Source organism: Dipodomys ordii, unplaced genomic scaffold (assembly GCF_000151885.1).
Source record: "Dipodomys ordii isolate 6190 unplaced genomic scaffold, Dord_2.0 Scaffold147, whole genome shotgun sequence".
Classification (NCBI taxonomy): domain Eukaryota; kingdom Metazoa; phylum Chordata; class Mammalia; order Rodentia; family Heteromyidae; genus Dipodomys; species Dipodomys ordii.
The window spans coordinates 742,676-759,974 of NW_012267363.1; the positions used below are offsets into that span (position 1 = coordinate 742,676).

The following is a 17,299-nucleotide window of genomic DNA, read 5'->3' on the forward strand; positions in this document are numbered from 1 at the left end:
TGGGCACCAGTGGTTCATGCCTATAATCCTAGCTACTCAGGAGGCTGAGATCTGAGGATCACGGTTCAAAGCCAGCCCAGGCAGGAAAGTCTGTGAGACTTTTTATCTCCAATAAACCACTAGAAAACCGGAAGTGGCACTGTGGCTCAAGTGGTAGAGCACTTGCCTTGAGCTGAAGAGCTGAGGGATAGTGCCCTGGCCGAGTTCAAGCCCCACCACAGGAAAAAAAAAAAAAGAATTAAAGCCTGATACCAGTGGTTCACACCTGTAATCCTAGCTGCTCAGGAGGCTGAGATCTGAAGATCACAAGTCAAAGCCAGCGGGCAGGAAAGTCCATGAGACTCTTAACTCCAATTAGCCACCAGAAAACCAGAAGTCGGGCTGTGGCTTGAGCACTAGCCTTGAGCTGAAGAGCTGAGGAACAGTGCCCAGGCCTAGAGTTCAAACCCCACAACAAAGAAAGGCAGGGAGGGAGGGACGGAAGGAGAGAAGAGAAGAGAAAGGAGAGAAAGAAAGGGATGATAACTGGCAGAGAGTAAAGATTCAGCCAATGGGAGCGCATTTTGTCAGTCCTGGTGTCGAAATACCTTTTTCCAGGGCTGGGATATAGGCCTCACTACTAGGGTGAGGCCCAGGTTTAATCCCTAGGCACCCAAAAAACAAAAACAAATATCTTTCCCACCAATTAGTTAGGCAATCTAGTTTATCTTTATAAGTCTACAATAGGTTGAGAATTGTGAATTCTATTCTCAGGAAATTTAGGACAAGTAATCTTGCTTATTCCAATCTGCCATTCTAAACTGACCCTCTCCCTCTGAAAAATAAAAAAAGCATTTTCTATGCTTGTGTTTCCATTATCCCTAGTTAGAGGGAGGGGATAAAGCATGGTTTGGAATTTTCCCAGATAACCACCACAAAATCCTTTGTTGGGTTTCTCCTTATAGAGCTCATGTCATTGCCATCAAGGGAGGTGGAGATGGGTTCTTCCCCACAGAGTGCATGTGGTTGAAACTTCATTTTGTCCCCTCTTCCAGGGCCCTCTGATGTGCCATACTACTAAGATGTATAGTACAGATGATGGAGTTCAATTTCACGCTTTTGGCCGGGTGCTAAGTGGTACAATTCATGCTGGGCAGCCTGTCAAAGTGCTAGGGGAGAACTACACACTGGAGGATGAGGAAGACTCCCAAATTTGCACCGTGGGCCGTCTTTGGATCTCTGTGGCCAGGTACCAACAACCAAAATATTGGGCTTGGGTAAGGGTCATGTGTTATCCACTGTCCTAGGACTGAATGTTTCAGGATAGAAACGGGTGTTTCCTCCTTGGAAACATAGGAGTTGTCTGGCTCCACAGAGTGGGGATAAAATGTACCTCACAGCACATCTGTCAGCTTTTTTTTGGGGGGGGGCCCAGTCGTGGGGCCTGAACTCTGGGCCTCTGGGCCTGGGCGCTGTCCCTCAGCTCTTCAGCTCAAGGCTAGCACTCTACCACTTGAGCCACAGCGCCACTTCTGGCTTTTTTCTTTTTTGCTTATGTGGTACTGAGGAATTGAACCCAGGGCCTCATGCATGCAAGGCAAGTGCTCTACCACTGAGCCACCTTTCCAGCCCACATCTGTCAGCTTTTAAGGTTGCTTGAGCCAAAGGGCAGCTACTGTTGGCATAATGCCACCAGCCTTTCTTTCTTTTGGATGAAATTTCCTTTACTTTAGAATGAAATTTTTTGACAAGATTTCTACTTTTACTTATTTTAATCCTTTTTTCCACTTCTGTGTTCCTTAAGTTATGACCCTCTTTCCCCCCCTCAAAAAAAAAAAAAAAGAAATTATTTCCCAACCTCCTTTGTTTATTCTTTGACAAGACCATAGGCTTTTTTGTGTTGCTTGTAGCATCCTACTCTGCTGAATCAAATTTAGCTTGGACCTCTGAGCTACTTGTCAGTTTATGAGTTTGGCATCTCAGTTGACAAGCCAGAACGAAGGCAGTACTGTCCTTAATATATATGCTCTGCTTCAGTGATGACTGAGGAAAATCAAAGAGCTTGGAAAATTGAGTGTCTTTTGTATTCCCTTAGTATTTGACATCTTGAACAAATTTTTTTTTATCATGAGCTTCTGATTAAAATTAGATTTTTGAAGAATGAAAACAATTTTTAATACTTATGTATTTGTGGTTATATGATCATTATATCTCTCCAGGTAGAATGTATCTGTTTTGCTTACCTCTACTCCTGGCCCATAGCCTATACATTTTTATAAAATGTGCCTAAGTTCCATGGCTTTTTAATGAATGTTGCCCCAGGTACCACATTGAGGTGAACCGTGTTCCTGCTGGCAACTGGGTTCTGATTGAAGGTGTTGATCAGCCAATTGTGAAGACAGCAACCATAACTGAACCTAGAGGCAATGAGGAGGTAAGAGTTTCTACAGAGGCCAGCTGGATGGGCTTAAGCTAGAGGGGCACAAGGAACCACAGTACATGTGAGCAAACACAGTAGAACTTAAGGGCTCTGACCCAGAGTCACTGCCACTTCTTGGTTCCAGCCTGGATTCAGCCTCCCAGTTCTCATCCTGCTGCATTCTCCTCTGTTTAGTGCTAATGCTAGGGACAAGGAAGTGTTCTTTTTGTTTTCTTTTTGTCAGTTGTGGGGCTTGAATTCTGGGCCTGGGTGCTGTCCCTGAGCTCTTCAGCTCAAGTCTAGTGCTCTACCGCTTGAGCCACAGAGCCACTTCTGGTTTTCTGGTGGTTAATTGAAGATAAGAATCTGGCAGACTTTCCTGCCCTGGCTGGCTTTGAACTGTGATCCTCAGATCTCAGCCTCCTGGTGGCATAAGCCACCAGTGCCTGGCTCCTTTTTGTTTTCTACTTCTCTTTTGTGGGGGATGTAGGGAGGTGATAAATAGGGATTGGACTTGAGGCCTTGCATTCTAGCACCTGAGCCATGCTCTTAGCCTTTTTGTTTTTATTTTGTTGGGTTTTGTTTTGTTTCAGATAGAGTCCTAACTTTGCCTATCTGGCCCCAACTCAAAATTCCCCTGAATGTGCCTCCCAAGTAACTAGGATCATAAGGATATACCTCCTTGCCCGTTTCTACCTATCCTTTTCTGCCAAGACATCTGGGAATTAATAGCCTTTCAGATGTCCCCATACCTTCTGGCTGAGAAACATCTCAACTTTAGCAGGTTCTCAGTCTGTTCTCTTTTTTTCTGGTACTGTGGCTTGAACTCAGTACCTTCTGCTTTGGCTCAGCTTGCATGTGCATAGCTCATACCTTTTTTTTTCTTTTTTTGGCTGTGGGGCCTGAACTCTGGGCCTAGGCGCTGTCCCTCAGCTCTTCAGCTCAAGGCTAGCGCTCTCCCACTTGAGCCATAGCACCACTTCCAGCTTTTTCTACTTATTTGGTGCTGAGGAATCGAACCCAGGGCCTCATGCATGCAAGGCAAGCACTCTACCACTGAACCACCTTACCAGACCCACAGCTCGTACTGTTACTTGAAATAGAGTGTCACAGACTTTAGTCTCAGCTGGCTCTGAACTATAACCCTCCAATCTCAGCCCCTTCCTTGAGTAATTAGGATTACAGGCGCACGCCCAGACTCAGTCCTTTCTTATTTCTGTACCCACTGCCTACTTTGCTAAGATGCCCTCGTTTCTCTTCATTTTGGATTTCAGGCTCAAATTTTCCGGCCTTTGAAGTTCAATACCACATCTGTTATCAAGATTGCTGTCGAGCCTGTCAACCCCTCAGAGCTGCCCAAGATGCTTGATGGCCTGCGCAAGGTCAACAAGAGCTATCCTTCCCTTACCACCAAGGTATGTCTGAGATCTGCCACAGTGGCATCTATGCCCTGCTTACTCTGGCTGTTTTATTTATGCCACTTGACTCATCACATTCACCAGGTGGTCCTAACCTGTTGCCTTTGCAACTTATGTTAGAAACCATACACAAATGAGTTTGCATGAATATGTATGTTTCTCAAAAATGTCTTTAGGTATTTTCCTTGGGGAATACCCTTTGAATTGATTTTCCAGACAAGTAAATTAATCCGACTCGATATTTTGAGTCTGAGCAGCTGGCCAGGGCAAAAGGGTCAACTTATATGCATGATCATAGGGTAGGATCTTTCCCTAAAAGAATAAGAATGAAAACAATAATTTCATTCCCAGTAGCATTATGCTGAGTGGTCCTGGTGTCTGAAGGACTGACTGGTTGGTACCCAGCCTTCAGTGAGCCTTCTTGAAGAGGCTGGAACAGTCACTGTATGGAATATTGTGTTTCAGGTGGAAGAATCTGGTGAACATGTGATTCTGGGCACTGGGGAACTCTACCTGGACTGTGTGATGCACGATCTGAGGAAGATGTATTCGGAGATAGACATCAAGGTAAAGTAGAGCCCTTTTCTTTAGCCCCTGCCTGGGCAAGAGCCTGTCTCCTATCTTAAGAGGGATTTCATGGGCCAAATCTTAGATCCCCTGACTCTTAAAAGATAAAGGGAGTCCATGAGAAGAGATCTGTCTATGAAAAGCACTATCTGGGGCTGGGAAGTTGGCTCAGTGGTAGAGCACTTGCCTTGCATGCTTGAGGCCCTGGGTTTGATTCCTCAGCACCACATAAGCAAAAAGAAAAAAGCTGGAAGTGGCGCTGTGGCTCACATGGTAGAGTGCTAGCCTTAAGCTGAAGAGCTGAGGGACAGCGCCCAGGCCCAGAGGCCCAGAGTTCAGGCCCCACGACCAGACCCAAAAAAAGAAAAAAGAAAAGCAGTATCTGTTGCTCCTTCTCAGGGAAGATTTTAGAGACCTGGTTTGCCTGTCACTGAGTTTTTCTGTGTCCTATATTTAAAGTCAAGGCTTTCAAGACAAGAGGTTTTAAGAACCTCCCCTGAGCTGGCTTTTCTGTGTTTATGTCCAGAAGATTAGCTTCCAACTCTCAATCAAGGCAAATATTTTCTCCAAAGCCCTGTGCTACTGGGGCAGGTGCCATCAATATACCTCTTAGATGCCTCTGCTGGTATCCCCAAGGGACAGTGGCTTTTCTGGCCCGCAGACCAACCAGGAGCATCATGAGCTGGGAATGGAGCCGGCACTCACCAGTAGGTCTCCAACACTGGCTTCCTCAGACCCCCAGGAGTTGTCAGTAAATGGCAGTGAACAACCAAACAGATGTTAGAAGCTATCTTGGAAGACCATAACTAAAGCCCCACTTTGATCCCCCACTAACTCATATCTTCGGAGTAGAATAGCTTTTAGTATACCAGATTTTACCAGGCTATTTAATAGTGGTATATGGAAAGCTTTTTAACTTGTTCTTGTACCTGTCACTCAATACTGGTTATAGCAGAGGGGGCTCACAGAGAAGTTAGAACTTCCAGCAAAATTAACTTTGTCACAATTTCTTTCATTTCCCAGGTGGCTGACCCAGTTGTCACGTTTTGTGAGACAGTGGTGGAAACATCCTCCCTCAAGTGCTTTGCTGAAACACCCAATAAGAAGTAAGCTATGGGGACTGGGAAGGTGGCTCAGTGATAAAGTGCTTGCCTTGCACCTATGAGGCCCTGGGTTCGATTCCTCAGCACCACATAAACAGAAAAAGCCGGAAGTGGCGCTGTGGCTCAAGTGGTAGAATGCTAGCTGAAGAGCTGAGGGACAGAGCACAGGCCCAGAGTTCAGGCCTCACAAACAATCCAAAAAAAAAAGAAGAAGTAAGCTAGGGCTGGGAATGTGGTTTAATGGTAGAGTGCTTGCTTAGCATGAAGCCCTAGGTTTGATTATTCAGTACTACATGAACAGAAAAGACCAGAAGTGGCACTGTGTCTCAGATGGTAGAGCACAGAGAGACTCAGGGACAGACCCCAGGTCTTGAGTTCAAGCCCCAGGACCAGCAAACACAAAAAAAGGTCCACCAGTCATCCCAGCATGGAGAGGGTAAAGCAGGAGGGTTGAGTTCAGATAATCCAGGTGCTGGTGGCTCTTGTCTATAATCCTAGCTATTCAGGAGGCTGAGCATCTTGGTTTAAAGCCAGCCCAGGCAAGAAAGTACATGAGACTCCTACTGGTATTAATCACAAAAAAAGCCAGAAGTGGAGCTGTGACTCAAGTTATAGAGCAGTAGCCTTGAGCAAAAAAGCTCAGGGACAGTGCCCAGGCCCTGAGTTCAAACCTTAGTACTGACAGGTATGAGAAAGAGGGTGTGTTTGGGGACAGTGTGGGCTACTTACCCAAACCATGTTGCCAAAAAACAACAAGTAAGCTGGGAATTCAGTGTCCCTGGCCCTGACAGCCTCCCTCCTGTATTTAACCAAGTTCTACCCCAACCAAAGCACTGTAAAATTAGAGACTGGGGATTGGAGTGGGGTACTTAGAGTACTTGAATTTACCCTAGCTCCTTGTCCCTTCACTGTGCTGTGAAATCCTTTGACTTAGATGCTCCTAAGAGAAGTTTCGTAATTGCTACTTCTCTATGTCATATCACAATTTTAAAATTTTGCCTAGTCCTTTGATTTTTGCAATGTTAGCCATGGAACCCTACACCTTACATACTAAGCACATGCTTTTTTTTTTTTTCCTGTCAGTATTGGGGCTTCAAATCAGGGCCTATTATTTTTGCTCTGCTTTTATGCTCTCAGCTGACACTCTACCACTTAAGCCACACCTTCACTTCTAGCTTTTGCTGGTTAATTGGAAATACAAATCTGTATTTCTCTGCTTGTACTGGCTTCAAAACTTGATTCTCACTGGGCGCCAGTGGCTCATGCCTGTAATTTTAGTTACTCAGGAAGCTGAGATTTGAGGATCGTGGTTCAAAACCAGTCTGGGCAGGAAAGCCCATGAGACTCGTACCTCCAATAAACCACCAGAAAACTGGAAGTGGCTCAGTGGCTCAATTGGTAGAATGCTTACCCTAAACTGAAGAGCTAAAGGACAATGCCGCAGCCCAGAGTTCAAGCCCTGTGACTGACCAAATAAACCTTATATCTCTGAGTAGGCTTATAAGTGTGAGCCACTGGTACCCAGCTTGCTGTCTGCTTTGTTACCATTTTCTTAGAAATGTCCCCTATAAGTTTTTTGAACCCTCCTTATTGCCCATGTCCTTTCTCACCAGGAATAAGATCACCATGATTGCTGAACCTCTTGAGAAGGGTCTTGCTGAAGATATAGAAAATGAGGTGGTCCAGATAACCTGGAACAGGTAGGGATACAGCTCTACCTCCCAGAGCTGATGACACAGCTTACCTGCCTGGTTTCTAACATCACATATTCTTTGGGGAAGGTGTACCTCCTTTGCTATTGTCCTGGACCCAGTGTGTCAGTGCGAGACTGTCCCCTAAAAAGGCAGGCTCCAGGGGCTGGGAAGGTGGCTCAGTGATAGAGTGCTTGCCTTGCATGCATGAGGCCCTGGGTTTGATTCCTCAGCACCACATAAGCAGAAAAAGCCGGAAGTAGCACTATGGCTCAAATGGTAGAGCACTAGCCTTGAGCTGAAGAGCTGAGGGACAGAGCCAGGCCCCATGACAAAAAAAGGGGGGGACAAGGGAGGCTCCATTGCTTTAGAAATCAGCAGCATAGAGCTTTCCACATTCTCCTTCTCTCCTTAGGAAGAAGCTGGGAGAGTTCTTCCAGACCAAGTATGACTGGGATCTGCTGGCTGCCCGTTCTATCTGGGCTTTTGGCCCTGATGCCACAGGCCCCAACATCCTGGTAGATGATACCCTGCCCTCAGAGGTACTGCAGACCCCATAGGAACTGCATGACAATCTGTGAGCTTTTCAGTAGAAGTGCAAAGTGTTATTTCCAAAGGGCATTTGTGACCCCTGATGAAGAAGTGTGTGCTGTCACAGTTGTTCCTCTGTTCTTCTTCTCCCTCTAAATTCATTGGCTATTGCCAGGGGACTGCTAAAGAGCCCTTATGTTTCTGTGCAGGTGGACAAGGCTCTTCTTGGTTCAGTGAAGGACAGCATCGTTCAAGGTTTCCAGTGGGGAACCAGGGAGGGGCCCCTATGTGATGAGTGTAAGTCTGCAAGTACTTCCTGCGTCTGTCCCCAAAACCCTCACATCTGGCCATCTGATCTGGGGTGGGCTCTTCATGTATGGGACCTAGCAGCAAAAACAACTTGAAGTATATTGAACCATCCTGAGCCATCCTTTCCTCCTCTCCTTGATTCAGTATTTGGTATATCCTAGAAATGAACTCATTTCTATACTGACATTACTCCTTATTCTTGAAGGATCTATCTTTTGATATGTTAAGAGGAGTTGTCCAAAAGATAAGAGGCTGGAGATATTATTCAAATGATAAAGCACTTACCTACTATACACAAGGCCCTGAGTTTAATTTGGGGAGAGAGGGAGGGAGATAAGTAATTAGAGTGGTTAATTGACCCCACACCTACAGTGGGAAAGTTGTGAATGTCCAAGCATGGCCTGAAGCAAACACTATGTGCTTTACGGTTGACCTCTTTGCTACAGGCCCTGCTGATTGTGATATTTGTCCTATATCTTTTATGGCTGAGATGGGGCAAGATGCTCTGGCCCCAGGACTAGCCCTAGAACTATATGCAACTGTCCCCATCTCCTTTTCAGTGATTCGAAATGTCAAGTTTAAGATCCTGGATGCAGTGGTTGCCCAAGAGCCCTTGCACCGAGGTGGGGGCCAGATCATCCCCACAGCCAGGAGAGTCGTCTACTCTGCCTTCCTCATGGTAAGAGAGAAGGATTGTAGGGGACCATCCTCCTTGGTTGGAGAAGAACCCGGCTTTGGGGACCTAAGGAATCTTAATCCTCAGCCTAAGCCCTTCTTGCTCTGTGCAGGCCACCCCTCGTCTGATGGAGCCTTACTACTTTGTAGAGGTTCAGGCCCCTGCAGATTGTGTGTCAGCTGTTTACACTGTCCTGGCCAGACGCAGGTAAGCAGCTCATCATGTTAGAGAAGAGTGCTGAGAGGAAGAGCAGAACACCAAACCCCTCAGCTCTACAGGAGAGAAAAGCTGAACCTCCTCACTTCTCCACTCAGAAACCCAGTGAGCTTGTTTTCCAGAACAAAGCAGTAAATGAGGCATTCCCCAGCTTACTACAGATGAGAATGTATGATTTTTCTGAGCTGGGTGCTGGTGGTTCATGCCTGTAATCCTAGCTACTCAAGAATCTGAGATTTGAGGATCGAAGTTCAAAGCCAGCCTGGGCATTAAAGTCTATAACTCTTATCTCCAATTAGTCACCAAAAAAGATGGCGGTGGAGTTGTGGCTCAGTGGTAGAGCACTAGCCTTGATCCCAAAAGCTCAGGAACAGTGCCCAGTCCCTGAGTTCAAGCCCCAGGACTGGCTGAACAAAAGGGCAGATTGGTCAGGAACCAGTGGCTCAAGGCCTGTAATCCTAGCTAAAGAAGCTGAGATCTGGGGCTGGGAAGGTGGCTTAGTGGTAGAATGCTTGCCTCGCATGTATGAGGCCCTGGGTTCGATTCCTCAGTACCACATAAGCAAAAAAAAGCTGGAAGTGGCACTGTGGCTCAAGTGGTAGAGCGCTAGCCTTGAGCTGAAGAGCTGAGAGACAGTGCCCAGGCCCCACGACTGACTAAAAAAAAAAAGAAGCAGCAGCAGCTGAGATCTAAGGATTACAGTTCAAAGCCAGTCTAGGCAGGAAAATCTATGAGTCTCTCCAATTTAAAAACTACCCCCCAAAAAAAAAAAGCCAGAAGTAAACCAGGCACCAGTGGCTCACACCTGTAATCCTAGCTACTCAGAAGGCTGAGCTCTGAGGATCGCAGTTCAAAGCCAGCTGGAGCAGGAAAGTCTCTGAGACTTATCTCCACATTAGCTACCAGAAAAAAATAAAAAAAATGGAAGTGGTGCTGTGGCTCAAAGTGGTAGAGCGCTCACCTTGAGCTGAAGAGCTGAGGGACAGCGCCCAGGCCCAGAGTTCAGGCCCCACAACAGACCAAACAACAACAAAAAAAAGCCAGAGGTGAAGCTGTTGCTGAAGTGGTAGAGTGCCAGCCTTGAGCATAAGGTAAAAGAAGCTTAGGAACAGCACTCAGGCCCTGAGTTCAAACTCTAGGACCAGCAAAAAAAAAAAAAAAGCAGATTGCTTCATTGCTTTTGACTTACGTGCAACTATGGATTCTGCCTTTCTTTTTCTGTCTTAGGGGGCACGTAACTCAGGATGCACCCATCCCAGGCTCCCCTCTCTACACTATCAAAGCTTTCATTCCAGCCATCGACTCTTTTGGCTTTGAGACTGATCTGCGGACTCACACCCAAGGACAGGCGTTTTCCTTGTCTGTCTTCCATCATTGGCAGGTGAGAATACAGGGCAGGCTGGCCAGCTTGATCTGGCACTTGTACAAAGCTCAACCCCTCTGGCCTGCTCCTCCTCTAAATCCCAAGTGAGGTACCTGACTAGAGAAGAGGCTTGCTTCTGGTCAGGACTATTCTAAGGAATCTGCTTGGATCATCTGAAACCCCTCTTATTTTCAGATTGTACCTGGTGATCCTCTGGACAAGAGCATTGTCATCCGCCCCTTAGAGCCACAGCCAGCCCCTCATCTTGCCCGGGAATTCATGATCAAAACCCGTCGGAGGAAAGTATGTATCCCTCAAACCCATTGTCCCCCCACAACTCCAGGTCTCTGAGCCCAGGTCTCTGAATCCTTTTGGATTCTTTTCCTAAGTGCCTATAAACTGAAAAGCATTCACTGCACAGCAAGGAAAAATATGAGCTGTTCATCCTCAGGCAATTAGAACTGTAGCCCAAAGGAAATAGGGCAGTGACAACACCCTAAAGACAGCTTGTAGCCAGGCACTAATGGCTCACTTCTGTAATCCTAGCTACTCAGGAGGCTGATATCTGAGGATCGTGGTTCAAAACCATCCTAGGCAGGAAAGTGCATGAGACTCTTATCTCCAATTAATCAGCAGAAAACGAAGTGGCACTGTGGCTCAAAGTGGTAGAGCTCTAGCCTTGAACAAAAGCCTAGGCCCTGAGTTCAAGCCCCACAACTTACAAAAAAAAAAAAAAAGCTGGGCGCTGGTGGCTCACACTTGTAATCCTAGCTACTCTGGAGACTAAGATCTGAGGATCTCGGTTCAAAGCCAGCCCAGACAGGAAAGCCTGTGAGACTCTCATCTCCAATTAACCACCAGAAAACCAGAAATGGCATTGTGGTTCAAGTGGTAGAGTGCTGGCCTTGTGCTGAAGAGCTGAGGGACAGCACCCAGACCCAGGATTCAAGACCCATGACCGACCAAAAAAAAAAAACCTTCTAGAACAGCCCATTCTTCCTCCCTCCACCCCAGGCAGGTCTTGGACAGTGCACAGCTCAGTTAGCTGCTGCATGGAGCTTGGTCTTACATTTGTCCCATTCTCTACAGGGCCTGAGTGAAGATGTGAGCATCAGCAAGTTCTTTGATGATCCTATGTTGCTGGAGCTTGCCAAACAGGATGTTGTACTCAATTACCCCATGTGAGTGCAGTGTCTGCTCCCTGTGGTGGGCCGCAGGTCCTGGACTTGAAGCAGAGATCTGTGCCATTTGACCTTCATGTCAGAGTGTCTGGGAACTGCTGTGGCCATCTGGAATAACCCACAAACCACCAACCCAGAGTCCCAGTAAGGAAGGGGCACTTGTCCTCCTGCTAACTTCTGTGGCCTCTGCCTGGCTCCATTCCTGAAGAACAGAGAGAAACTTGGGCCTCGGGAAAGAGAAGGGAAAGAAAACGTTTAACCTCAAAGGGCCCCATTGTCAGGATTTACATGGAATTTTATTTTTTACAAATTCAACCTAACTATGGTTTGTAAGTGAACAGAGCATTTTGACCTCTGTCTTGCTTGGCCTGCTTCTTTTATCTAACCGGCTCTTCTCTAGTCCTAATGCTTACATTCTGGATATGTGATCTCCCATGAGGCATCACCGGCCTGTGCTCCCAGCTGTAACCTCCTTCCTGCCTAAGTCTCCAGGGAAAGCCTGCCGCCTGCCTCTGGTTCTGTGTTCCCGTGAGCCTCAAGGCCCTGCCCCCAATCTTTCACTCCACTCCAGGCTGCTTCCATATGTGGTCTTGAAGTAGCATGGGAGTTGTTGAGATTCTGGGATCCAAAGCCTCCTGGCCTCCTCACCTCCTCAGGAGACTACCACTTCTGTGTGTCTCCCTGGCTGAGTTGGGGTCAGAGCCCTTTGGTTTCCCGCATTTGCACTGGGTTCTCCTACAACCACCACCATTCCCTTTCTCTACTCTCTGCAGGTGAAGAAAACAGTTGGCTTTCCACAATACTACTTTATTAGGTACATCAGAGACTGATGCAAGGTATGGGCTGTTCTGCCCACTCAGGATTCCTACTTCTCTCCAGAGTCCTGTGCCATCCTCTTGCTGAAATCTCTATACATTGTGTATACAGCACCTGTGCAAGGGAGGAAGAGAGTTGCCTCTTAGCATCCAGTCCCCACACTTGTCCTCTGGCTCTCCCAGATGTCCCAGCGGTTCTTCCCTATTTGGCTTTCTGTTCCAGTTTCCCAACAGCTACTCTAAGCATCCAACCATATAGCTTTGGGAACATCCCATCTGACAGCTCACAAAGCACTCTGACATACCTTCTGTAAGAAACCTCAAAGTGACCGATCCAAGGCTAGTTACTGTCATGTTATACTGATGTCTAGTGGTGTTAAAGCTAGCAAGTATATGCTCTGGGATTTTTCTCACTGCTATAGCAAACTCATGAAACAGACTGCACCCTGTATCAGTCAGAAACAGGGAACCCTGAGAAAGTCTCGGGAGCTCTTGTGAGCTCTTGAGCTCTATGATGAAGAACCCAGGCTTTCTCTGTTCTGCCTTGATTCTTCTGTGGCCTCACCAAGTTGCTTACCCAGCATGATCGCACCCACAGCACAGGCTTGTGCTGCCACTCTGGTGTGAATCAGGTGTATGGACATCTTGGTAGAACCTCGAGCCTTCAGCCGGTAAATCCCATATGCTGCCACCACCAGGAAACCTCCTAAGCCTGAGGGCAGAAAATGTGATCCTTGGGCCTTGTCCTCCAAGCCCAGGGCTCTCCTGATGAGATCATCTCACTAGGGTAGGCAGGCAGGACCCTTGATTGAACAACTGTTTTCATGGGGATGGAGGTAGGAGTAATGGTAGGGGACTCATTAGAATGTTGAGTTGTGGCCCCACAATGGCATTTCAAATTGGTTGTGTCCCTCTCTTGATGCCCTTGCCTCCTAAAGAAATAAAACATCATGGGGGCTGGGAAGGTGGCTCAGTGGTAGAGCGCTTGCTTTGGATGCATGAGGCCCTGGGTTCGCTTCCTCAGCACCAGATAAGCAAAAAGAAAAAAAAGCCCGAAGTGGTGCTGTGGCTCAAGTGGTAGAGCGCTAGCCTTGAGCTGAAGAGCAGAGGGACAGTGCCCAGGCCCAGAGTTCAGGCCCCATGACCGGGCCCAAAAAAAATTAAAAAATTAAATAAAAAAATAAAACATCATGCATGGTCTGGGAGTGTGGCTCAAATGGTAGAGCCCCAGCCCAACAAGTTCAAGATCCTGAGTTCAAACCCCAGACTTCCTCCACCTCAACCTGTTTTGTTTTTTTAATCTGAGACCTGAACTCAAACTCAGTATCTGATGCTGTCATTGGCTGGTATTCTACCACCTGAGCCATGCCTCCAACCCCATCGACCTCAACTCTTGGGTCCTCCTCCAACCACTGCTGACTCCTACCTCCCAGAACAGCTATTTCTCCTTTCTCACAAATTCTTAAGCCCTGAGAGGTCCATAATTCAAAGTCTCCAGTGACACCAGTGGCTTACCTATAATCCCAGCAACTCAGGAGGCTGAGATCCTGAGGACTGCAGTTTGAAACCAGCTAGGGCAGAAAAGCCCCCGAGAGACTCCAATTAACCACTCAAAAAACGGAAGTGGCATTGTGGCTCAAAGTGATAGAGCACTAGAGATTGGTGATGATGCCTAGGCTCTGAATTCAAGCCCCACAACCCACAAAGCAAAAACAAAGTCTCCATCCTGAGGCTACTGTTGGTGCTGTTTGCCTGTGTCCCCATGCACTCAGTTGACTGTCACCTCCTATCTTACTCTAATTGTAGCAGTTTCTTGTGTAGCAGACAGACCACATAAGCTCTACTGTCCCTATATCATTCACCTTCAGAAAAAAAGACGAGCTATGATTGCTCTGAGAGAAGGCCTGCTTCCATTCTCTTCCCCCACTTACCTATGGGCACCAGAGGAGACTCCCTGGTCTTCCTTAGGAACTTCTCAGACACTGTGTCCTCACCGTCAGATGGCTCCCACCAGCTTTTGTTAGACATGATCCTAGACCTGGACGTTTGCCCCTGGAGCTCCTAGGCTTCAGCCAAGTCCTAGAAGGAGATACCTCAGAGTAATAATTCCTAGTTCTCTTCCACCTGGAGTGAAAAGGTGTTACCTGCTAGTATCCTCTTGCTGTGCCTAGCCCAGCTCCACTTGCAAAATTGCTTCTTCAGGTAGCCTGTCTCAGGGGTGTGGGACACTCGTAGCTACTTTCTCCATGTCTTTCTTAACATTTGCCTCTTTCCCAGTTCATTTTTATTTTACTGATTTCTGCTTCCCTGTCCTCTGCATCCCTATGGGTGTGATCCTTCTGCCAAGAAAAACAGCTGGGAAAATCCAGTGATTGGAAAGCAACAGTCTTTGAATCTTAGAGGCCCCCTCTAGTCTTGGGTCTGTGACAGTTGCTCCTGGGGGATCTACAGAGCAAAATCTGGTACCAGGGAGCCAGAACCATCCAGTTAACAGCACCGATTACCCAACCATCAGAGACAGATTGATGTGTTGGGACATTAAATTCCGATAGAATTTAGCATACTTGGCACATTAATACTAAGTGAACAAATTCTGGTCCCTGAACTGTTCCCACTACCTTTATCCCTGGACTGAGAACCCCTGTTGCTCTACCTGCCACTCCCTGTAAATATCTGCTCTGGTCACTAACTAGTCCTGGGTCCTTAAAGCAGGGGTTCCACCAATAGAATGCCTGATTCTCCATCCCACCACCTGCTCAAGTCAACTTCTTTTCCGGGTCTCCCCTCCAGGTAGAACAAGGACTGGTGGCCTGGTCCTGGACATGCCGTTACTTACCCTCAGAGAGAGATGACTAGAAGGTGGAACTTGGGCACCCAGGCCAAGGCTCAGCATCTGCTGTTTTTAATCAGCTGAAAGTTGATGTTGGAGCTTCCACTATGAGGTCAAGAAATCAGTGACTGGCTTTATGGGACTTTGAAGTGAGGGAAGAGGGGAGGAGATAGAACAGAGCATCAGTCCTAATCCCCCATCTGCTGAGCTCCAGGCGCTGGAAAGTTGTTAGGCCAGATGGAGGAGAGCCCTTAAATGATAGGATTTTGTTCCCACGGACATACATAGCTGAAAATGAGAACTATGATTTGAAGAACTGAGATTGAGAAGAGATCCTGGGTTCTCTCCCAAGCGACACTGTCTCAGATGCTCTTAGGAAACATATGGAATGTAAGTAAAATATCCCAGTTGTGGGAGAGAGGTTCTATTGTCTTGATTTCCATCCTTTCAAGTATGCTTGATTAAGGAGATTTGTTCAGGAGTTTGAAATAGCTGGGGCTTCCCTCTTGTCTACAGAGCCCTTATGTGCTACTTGTGATGAGATGCCTCTCTCCAGTTTCAAAAATGAAAATGACTGGTGTTAGCACCTATCTCTACTAAATAACAATGTTTCAGACTTGTCAAATGGAAAAAATTTCAGAGAGGCTAAATGACCCACGAAGATACACAACTGCTGGGTGCCAGTGCCTCACAGCTGTACTGGTAGCTACTTGGGAGGCAGAGATCTGAGGATCACAGTTCAAAACCATCCTGGGGGCTGGGAAGATGATTCAGTGGTAGAGTGCTTGCCTCACATGAGGCCCTGGGTTCAATTCCTCAGCACCACATAAACAGAAAAAAAAAATCCAGAAGTGGCACTGTGGCTCAAGTGGTAGACCGCTTGCCTTGAGCTGAAGAGCGGAGGGACAGTACCCAGGTCCCAGAGTTCAAGCCCCACAACCGAGGGGGGGAAAAAGCCATTCTGGGCAGGAAAGACTGAAATTCTGATCTTCAAACTAATCAAAAAAAGCTGGAAATGAAGCTGTCGCATAAGTGATAGAGCATTAACCTCGAGCAAAAGAAAAAAGATCAGGGCTGAAGAGCTGAGGGACAGTGCCCAGGCCCAGAGTTCAGGCCCCACGACCAGACCCAAAAAAAAAAAGAAAAAAGATCAGGAACATTCCCCAGGTCCTGAGTTCAAACCTCAGGACACGTGCATGCATGCACATACACACACACACACATATCCACTCTGGATATCACCTTTATAATAACAATTTAAATGAACAAGATATACAACTAGTACAAAGCAGTATCATGATCCGCCCCAGGCTGAGCTGGCTCCAAAATTTGCATAACCTGAACCCTCTCTAGATTAGTAATAAAATTTGGGAATGCTCATCCATCCTAGCACACTTGACAGATGACAAATCTCTTACTAAGTAAATGAGGAAGGATCAGGGTACAGCATGGAGGACTCTCACTATCCCAGGCCTTCTTTCTGCAGATTACTCAGACTGTGTATGTTTATGTGAGATAAGTATGTTTTTGAGGTGGATATATGTGGTATAGGAGAGAGAGAGAGAGAGAGTATGTGTGTGTGTGTGTGTGTGTGTGTGTCCGTCCTAAAAGGGCTTTTTCAGCACTGAAAATGTGTCCAGCAGCTGATGTTCATCTTTTTTTCCTTCTTAACACTCCTGCTCTATGAACAGACCCAGGGTCACAGCAACTCCCCAGGGCCTTCACATATCCCTAGTGTCTATGGGAACTCTCCTCTCTGCTGTTCACACACACGCACACCCCTGTGCTGCCTCTCCAGTGGCCTGAATTCTCAAGAGACGGATGGTATATATGCCTTGCTCATCTAGGCCAAGAGTGGGATGGCAGTAACTGGATGGGATAATCAAGATCAACTGCAGGGCCTTTGAAGAACGAGGCCAAACCACCAATGGTCATGTTCAACACCCTATATTGAGGTTAAGTTGATATACCCACAGCATCACAGCTCAGAGCTGACAATAAGATACTGTGATAGGGCTGGGAAGGTGGCTCAGTGGTAGAGCGCTTGCCTTGCATGCATCAGGCCCTGGGTTCGATTCCTCAGCACCACATAAGCAAAAAGAAGCCGGAAGTGGCGCTGTGGCTCAAGTGGTAGAGCGCTAGCCTTGAGCTGAAGAGCTGAGGGACAGTGCCCAGGCCCAGAGTTCAGGCCCCACGACCAG

At 47.1% G+C, this 17,299-nt stretch overlaps 2 protein-coding genes across 2 annotated transcripts in view; one reads left to right on the plus strand and one right to left on the minus strand.

The window, feature by feature from the left end:
• Eftud2 (elongation factor Tu GTP binding domain containing 2) overlaps positions 1–11,810 on the plus strand; it is a 42,756-nt gene extending 30,946 nt beyond the window's left edge. Inside the window, exons 16-28 of the mRNA XM_013032033.1 lie at positions 1,035–1,228; positions 2,302–2,413; positions 3,673–3,813; positions 4,282–4,383; positions 5,407–5,489; positions 7,100–7,186; positions 7,593–7,719; positions 7,918–8,005; positions 8,578–8,696; positions 8,806–8,900; positions 10,137–10,290; positions 10,468–10,575; positions 11,362–11,810. Of these exons, the coding sequence (XP_012887487.1) occupies positions 1,035–1,228; positions 2,302–2,413; positions 3,673–3,813; positions 4,282–4,383; positions 5,407–5,489; positions 7,100–7,186; positions 7,593–7,719; positions 7,918–8,005; positions 8,578–8,696; positions 8,806–8,900; positions 10,137–10,290; positions 10,468–10,575; positions 11,362–11,457 (1,506 nt within the window). The 3' untranslated portion in view covers positions 11,458–11,810. The remainder of the gene's footprint in view (positions 1–1,034; positions 1,229–2,301; positions 2,414–3,672; positions 3,814–4,281; positions 4,384–5,406; positions 5,490–7,099; positions 7,187–7,592; positions 7,720–7,917; positions 8,006–8,577; positions 8,697–8,805; positions 8,901–10,136; positions 10,291–10,467; positions 10,576–11,361) is intronic.
• A 393-nt stretch (positions 11,811–12,203) lies between these two features.
• Positions 12,204–14,319, minus strand: Higd1b (HIG1 hypoxia inducible domain family, member 1B). Its single transcript, XM_013032034.1, has 3 exons — positions 14,200–14,319; positions 12,846–12,980; positions 12,204–12,383 (listed from the first exon to the last, which is right to left on the minus strand). The coding sequence occupies exons 1-3, from the start codon at positions 14,294–14,296 to the stop codon at positions 12,319–12,321; spliced, it is 297 nt and encodes a 98-aa protein (XP_012887488.1). The 5' UTR covers positions 14,297–14,319; the 3' UTR covers positions 12,204–12,318.
• Positions 14,320–17,299: the final 2,980 nt, after the last annotated feature.